This window comes from Lytechinus variegatus, chromosome 2 (genome assembly GCF_018143015.1).
Source record: "Lytechinus variegatus isolate NC3 chromosome 2, Lvar_3.0, whole genome shotgun sequence".
Taxonomy (NCBI): Eukaryota; Metazoa; Echinodermata; class Echinoidea; order Temnopleuroida; family Toxopneustidae; genus Lytechinus; species Lytechinus variegatus.
In genome coordinates this window covers 17,787,924-17,795,621 of record NC_054741.1, presented here as the reverse complement: position 1 = coordinate 17,795,621, position 7,698 = coordinate 17,787,924, and the positions used below count along the sequence as shown (strand labels likewise).

At 34.9% G+C, this 7,698-nt stretch overlaps 1 protein-coding gene across 2 annotated transcripts in view; it reads right to left on the bottom strand.

Annotated features, from left to right (window-relative positions):
* Positions 1–6,313: 6,313 nt before the first annotated feature.
* LOC121407476 overlaps positions 6,314–7,698 on the bottom strand; it is a 53,328-nt gene continuing 51,943 nt past the window's right edge. For both annotated transcript variants that reach the window (XM_041598566.1, XM_041598568.1), the window contains exons 21-22: positions 7,445–7,673; positions 6,314–6,752 (exon numbers count right to left, since the gene is read on the bottom strand). In XM_041598566.1, coding sequence (XP_041454500.1) covers positions 6,526–6,752; positions 7,445–7,673 — 456 coding nt within the window. In that variant the 3' untranslated portion in view covers positions 6,314–6,525. The remainder of the gene's footprint in view (positions 6,753–7,444; positions 7,674–7,698) is intronic.

Below are 7,698 nucleotides of genomic sequence, written 5' to 3'. Positions count from 1 at the left end.
CAGGCTACCTTCAATAATCTTTACTAAGCACATGTCACTAATTACGAGATTGGTTCAATGACAGAGAGGTTATAGCCTCCCACATCAATTGGTGTCAGAATCCAAAGTTGCAAAATGGCAAAAGAAAGATCAATGAAAATGTGAAGGGATTAAACAAGATTCCCAGATTTTTACAAATGTCCTTGTTACACCCACAAATGTAATAATCACCCACAAATGTAATAACGCCCACAAATGTAATAACACTTTACCCACAAATGTAATAACGCCCACAAATGTAATAACACTTTACCCACAAATGTAATAACACTTTACCCACAAATGTAATAACGCCCACAAATGTAATAACACTTTACCGACAAATGTAATAATGCACTTTACCCACAAATGTAATAATGACTTTACCCACAAATGTAATAAATTTGAAGGGATTTTTGGCGAATCCGTTCTAAACTAAAATCCTATAGTAATGCGTTCATATAGCACAAAAGTTCAAAGTCTTTTTTTCCAGACCTGGTTAATAAAATATTACAGTCCGAGTCCAAAGTCTTTTTCCAGACCCGGTTTTTCAAAATTATAATATACGTCCAAAGTCTTTTTTCCAGACCCGGTTGTTTCAAAAATTGTAATATACGTCCAAAGTCTTTTTTCTAGACCCGGTTGTTTCAAAAATCATAATATACGTCCAGTCTTTGTTTCAGACCGGGTCATTTAAAAAATTATAATATACATCCAAAGTCTTTTTTTCCAGACCTGGTTAATTCAAAATTTATGATGTAAGTCCAAAGTCTTTTTTTCAGACCCGGTTGTTTCAAAAATTATAATATAAGTCCAAAGTCTTTTTTCTAGACCCGTTTGTTTCAAAAATTATAATGTACGTCCAAGGTCTTTTTCCAGACCCGGTTGTTTCAAAAAATATTATATAAGTCCAAACAAAGATACGATAATGATATTCTAGTGGAATGAAAATGAGCATCGAGCTTAGTCTTTTCTCCAGACCCAGTTAATTAAAACTGGTGGAAAAGTAACAGAGACCCCAACTCTCTTATTTATGTTAAATAACATGGAAATATAGCGTAGTCTTTCATCCAGACCCAGATCTTTCAAATAACAAATGAATAATAATAATTATAATAATAAATTAGTATTAATAAAAAAGCAAACAAAGACCCACGATCCTATTAATGTTGAATAACAGGGAAATATAGCGTAGTCTTTCCTCCAGACCCAGATCTTTCAAATAAGAAATGATGAATAATAATAATAAATTAGTAACAATAGAAAAAAAGCAAACGAAGACCCACGATCCTCTTTATGTTGAAAAACATGGAAATATAGCGTAGTCTTTCCTCCAGACCCAGTTATAAAAGTCATTTAAAACACAATAACAACAAAACAAAGACCCTGCAATCTTATCAACATTGAATAACATGGAAATATGGTGTAGGCCCAACTATCCTTCAAACTAAGAACCTTCAATGAATAAAATTTTAGAGAGTTTTCTTTATTCCAGACCTTGTCATTTTCAAAAATAAGATAAATGAAATCCTCATAACTAAGACTCAATCATATTCTTGTGCCTGTTCAACATGAATAAGATGATTGGGGGAGTATTTCATCAACATTTATGTCCGACAAGTTGTCAGATCTGACAACTGTCCTTGATGTTGATTGGCTAAGAAGCAGTGCTACCATGGTAAGTGTCGGATAAAACGTCAGACAACACCTTTCCATGAAACGCTCCCCAGGCTCTAAGTTTTGATGTTGTTTTTTATCATAAATTTCTTTGCCTGGAAGAAAAAGTGAATGTTTAATTGCATCATGTATTACAGGATGTTAGGCTGGAAGAGGGTAAATATTTTCTTTTCTGTATTTTTTCAATAAACTTGTCTGTTCAAATAAGTATGCTGGGGACTAAGTTTTAAGATTAATGTTTCGCTTAATTTGTATTTTTAAGAGAACTGGGTGTGGGGTAAAGACAACAATCTAAGCCCAAGCATTTTAAGTGGGTTTAATTTTGAAGATTGGTCTTAGCTCACTTTTTTTCAATATTTGTTTATCTTTTAAATAACCGGGTTCAGACAAAAGACTAAGCATAATACTCATGTTATTCCACAAGAATAAGAATATGAGTTTTTAAGATTGTTTAAATCATTTTTAAATCACTGGGTCTGGAATAAAGACAACGCTCTAAACATGTGCTTTTCTACATGCATGGTCTTAATTTGGAGGATTGTTGGTTCTCAGATTCGTTGTTGGGGGTTGAGTTTTATTGATTTTTTATTCCTGAAATAATTCGGTCTGGAGGAAAGTCGATCTTCGACAATCGGTCTTCATGTTGTTCCACAGTATTTAGATTATTGGGTATTCGTTTTTAGAATATTTGTAAAAACTATTTTATTTTTCAAATAATAACCAAGTCTGGAGAAAGGATGTCTGCTTTACCCACGCGTTATTACAATGTTTTGTAGGGGTAGTAGTATTATTTTAAAAAAACTGGGTGTGGTGTAAAGACATATTTTTACTGGGTGGAACTTTGGAAAATTGGTCTTAGATTAGAAGTTTTTTAGTTTTTTTTTTTTAATAGCCGGGTCTGGAGGAAATAGTACGTTTTAAAACTTGTGTTATTCCACAAGAATAAGAATATAAGGTCTTATGTTAGAAGATTTTTTTCGTAACTGTTTCAGGTCTGGAATAAAGACAACACTCTAAACCTCTTTTAAAACAGGTTCTTAGGTTGAAGGTTTGTTTGGTCTTAGACTTTAATTTTTTTTTTATTCTTACTATTAGCGTTTTTTGAGAAAAAAAACTTGGTCGGGCTGAAAGACTACGCTATATCCAGCATTAATGAGATTATGGGGTCTTTATACTGTTTTTCAACTGTTCTTCATAATGTTTAAATAACAAATAACCGGGTCTGGAGAAAAGACTATGCTTGGTTCTCAATTTAGTCTTAGTGCATATATTCATAATATACACTGTATAAGTTGAAACAACAACAAAGACATTAATTCCACCAGTTTTAATTAACTGGGTCTGGAGAAAAGACTAAGCTCGATTCCCATTTTTTTCCACACGAATATCATTATCGTATCTTAGTTTGGACTTATACTATAAATTTTGTAATAACTAGGTCTGGAAAAAGACTTTGGACTTGTATTAAAATTCTTGAAAAAACCGGGTCTGGAAAAAAAGACTTGGACTTATATTATAATTCTTGAAACAACCCGGTCTGAAAAAAAGACTTTGGATTTATATCACAATTTTTGAAACAACCGGGTCTGGAAAAAAAGACTTTGGACTTATATTATAATGTTTGAAACAACCGGGTCTGGAAAAAAGACTTTGGATTTATGTAATAATTTTTGAAACAACCGGGTCTGGAAAAAGACTTTGGACTTGTACTTTAATGTTTTATTAACCTGGTCTGAATAAAAGACTTCGCACTTTTGTGCTATATGAACGCATTACTATAGGATTTTTAGTTTAGAACGGATTCGCCAAAAATCCCTTCAAATTTATTACATTTGTGGGTAAAGTCATTATTACATTTGTGGGTGCAATAGTCCTTCACTGGCATGATTAATGATTGGCTCAATCACAAAGAAGCTACAGTAAATTAACATCAAAATTTAAAATGACTGAACCAGTCATGCAGCCACACATACATGTAGACCCCCTGGGGATGTCCCGGCAAGCGAGGATAATCTGGACACAGTATGGGTCTGTGAGTGTCTCACTCAGTCACACACAGATAACACCATGTTCAGATTATCCCCTGCTTACCGGGTTACCATCCAGGAATCTGTGTGATTGCTCCAGTCATTTAAACTTTGATTCTAAATGCCTGTAGCTTCTTTGCAAACAAGCTGATCGCTATGAAGGACATTTGAGAAAAAAAAGGAAAGTTTGTTTCATTGGTCTTTCTTTTGCCATTTTGTGACTTTGGATTCTGACCCCAACTGATGTGAGGGGCTATATAGCCTCTCTGTCATTTAACCAATCTCATAATCATTCATGTGTATTTGTATACATTATTGAAGCTAGCCTGTGTAAAACATTGTTCAGTTTGACTGAGTGGAATTCGTGCAGAGCTTATGTCAAGTTTCTTTTGGAACCAAGTTTATAATTCAATGGGGATAAATAACATTCCACCTCAATCTTTAAAAAAAATCAAATTTATCATATCAAAATGAAATTCAGAAAAAAAGTTGGCTCTTGTAAACAAAATATATGTAGGCACACAGTAACATAAGTGTAAGCTGGGCAAATCATGAAGAAGAAGAATATATACATCAGATTTATACATTCCATGACTAGCTTAACTTTGTGATCACTTGAGAATGCTGCTCCCAGTATCAGTATATCATAACTTTGGCATACTGCACAGTTTGTACAATATTTTACAGTCGCTTCAGATGAAACACTAGGGGTGTTTACCCCAAAGGGTTGTATCTACATCATAGAAATACGGGAGGGGTGGGGGTTGCAATATTGGCTGAAAATAGAAGGCGAAAAATCAATCGAAATATTTTTTTTAAACTTAAAGAGAAAGAAAATAAACAATACAAATTTATCAAGTCCTCCTTTTTAGTGCAAAGTTTGCTGAAACAAATTAAGTGTTGAATTTTAATGCAACAAAACTGTACCACCTTTCTGCGCTTGTTTATAATTGCACATGAAACATTACAACACAGACAAACATTCTTCATATGGTTGTGTTCATACCTTCATAGCATTCACATTGATCCATGGTCATGTTCTTGTTGGTCTTATCAAATTCTACATAGTTCTGTGCAACTGTCTGTTCCCATCAGATAAAACTGCACAGCGCTTATGCAGCAATTCACACTCTAAAATTATGTCTACATTTGTCTGATCTTATCTGCGTTAACGACACAATCACCAATATTAACACTATTCCTAGGCATGTTTTACTGCTAAGTTGCTGTGTTCACATTGCATTTAGAATATTGTTTCCTTTTATCTCACGTTTGATGAAAGATACACAATAGCCCTGAATTTACAATAGTTCCAGTAACACATGAATGACAAGGAACGTCATTTACCCCTTACAAATAACCATGAGTCTAAGGCATCAGCCCCCTGTCGGTCATCAAATCATGTCCTGACATAAAGGCCTGGGTTTAAAAAGGTGGTTTTGAAAACCATCAATTGAACCTACGATTTATGCAAATTTCCTGAATAAATTATGCTTATTCACCACGTGTAATAAACAGTAGCCAATGCTGATGTGCGCTTTTGTCACAGTGCGCCAAATGATGGATACCTGTTGCCATGATTATGCACTCTAATTCATTCATAAGTCCACTGTTTTGAAGGGTGGACTCATTAATTCAAAACAGTGGACTCATGAATAAAATAGCTTGCTTAACCATGGCAACAGGCATCCATTTGGCACGCTGTGACAAAAGCACACATCCGCATGGACAAATGCGGTAAATGAAAGTTTATGAAACGTAATTTATCCAGGAAATCTGCATACACCATGGGTTCAACCGATGGTTTTCAAAACTACCTTTGTGAATTCTGGCCCAAAAGCACCAATCCTGAATAACCTTCACAAACATATTTCAAAGATCCAGTGCCCTAATAGTGAAACAATGCCATCAAGCTGGTACAATGTGACAGATATCTCAGACAAACCCCCACAATTTCAAAATCTTATGAATAAACAGGATAATTCCTGTATCATAGAATTGTAATTAGTTGTAATTTCAAGTAGAGGGGATAACCATGTATAACAAATAAATTGATTGTAATTATCAATTATTACTCCTTTCTTATAGAACAGGACCTTGTATTGATTTATTGCATTAGTGATTCTAGAACCGCTACTGCACACAAAGACTTATGTGTACAAAATATACCTCAAAATCATTTCTGATTATTTCGCAATAATTGCACTGTGCAACTTTTTATACTGTCGCAGATACATGTATATTGGCTCATTCTTAATTTCTGATAGATTCAACATTACGTGGTGATAATATGTATAGTTGATGAACAGTTTTATGTCCACTCAATCTACCTTATCTAATACCTTCACCATTTTCCATACACATCATCTACATCCTCTTTCCATTTCACTATTTCTAAACTAAGAGAAATCTTTTAGTTTTGAATAATCCTATAATTCCTTCCTCCATATCAATGCTAGTAGAATGACTCTATATCCGGGTATAAAACTAGACATTCATCCTATAAACCCTAAATCACATGCATTTTCATGTAATCTGAGGAAAGGCCAACAAGCAGAATGCCATTCTACCCTTCACTCGTTTTCTTCCAATCCTTCACTGTGTTTTTCCAAGCATTCTCCATCATTCATGGGTCTTGGCTTCCAGACCATTGTCTAACTCTCCTACCAGATCACCAGCCAAAGCCGATGATCATCCTCGTCTCTCTACATCCGCATCAATCCGACACGCTGGATTCCTTCCGTTTCTTCCAGAGCTTCTCTATCCTGATTCTCCATATCTATCCCTTCATTCATTCATATATTCAATAGTTTGTTGCCCCCGAGGCCCATTCCTTGGGAGTTCTTTCGGTCTGTTCCGTTCCTATCTTCCGGTAGAAACAGATGTAAGCGTCTCCTAAGAGTCTCCTGAGGTGTTCTGGAAGCTTCTTGTCATCAGGCGTATTGATGATCCTCTGAGGATCTTTCAACCATTCTTCAAAGTTCTTTAGGTGGGTCACCTTGGGGATGTTGAATCCAGGAACAGTGGATGCTATCAGAAGGAGGAAAAGATATAGGTGACTTGTAATATCATAATCGATAAATAGCTATGATTATTATTTCAGTAAATAAGAAATTCAATTAAGGAGGCAGATCAATATTGAAAATATTTTGACACTGGTCAATAAAATATCTATGATAAAAATAAAAAGATGATGATTGTGGTTAATAGTGATGATGATGAGATTGACAATGATGATGATGATGGTGACAATAAAAAGATGAGAATTATTCTAACAGTGGGTATGATGACGATGATGATGATGATATTGACAATAATAAGGATGATATTTATTCTAATAGTATGATGATGATGAAGATAATGATAATGAGAATGATACAATGGTGATGAAGGTGATGATGATGGTGGTGATGGTGACAATGGAGATGATGATGATGAAGGTGATGATGATGATGAAGGTGATGATGATGATGGTGATGATGATGGTGGTGATGATGACGATGATGATAATGAGAATGATGATGGTGGTGATGACGGTGATTATAATGAAGACGAGGATGATAATGATTGTAGGGATAATGATGACCACGTTTATAATGATAATAATACTAATAAAAATGATGGTGGTGATGAGGATAAGATAGAAGATAATGAGGGTAATGATAAAATGGCTCTACTTCTACTGCTGCTCCTGATAACAACAATTTCTTCATTGGACTTACCATCTCTATCTGCCATGCTGTCAAAGAACACCCAATGTGTGGGTTTTGTCTCCGTCTTCACGAAGGCCACATAATGACTTGTCTGGATGCACACTACAGCAAACAGCTCCATCATTTGTCTATGAAAATGAAGCGGCTGGCCTGTTCTGGTCACCAGTTCAAATCCTTTCTCAACCTCTGGATTCAGGGTGAGCTGTTTTATCCTGTGTGATGGGAGACTGCTATGACTCTGATTGGTTCGATAAGACGATGCA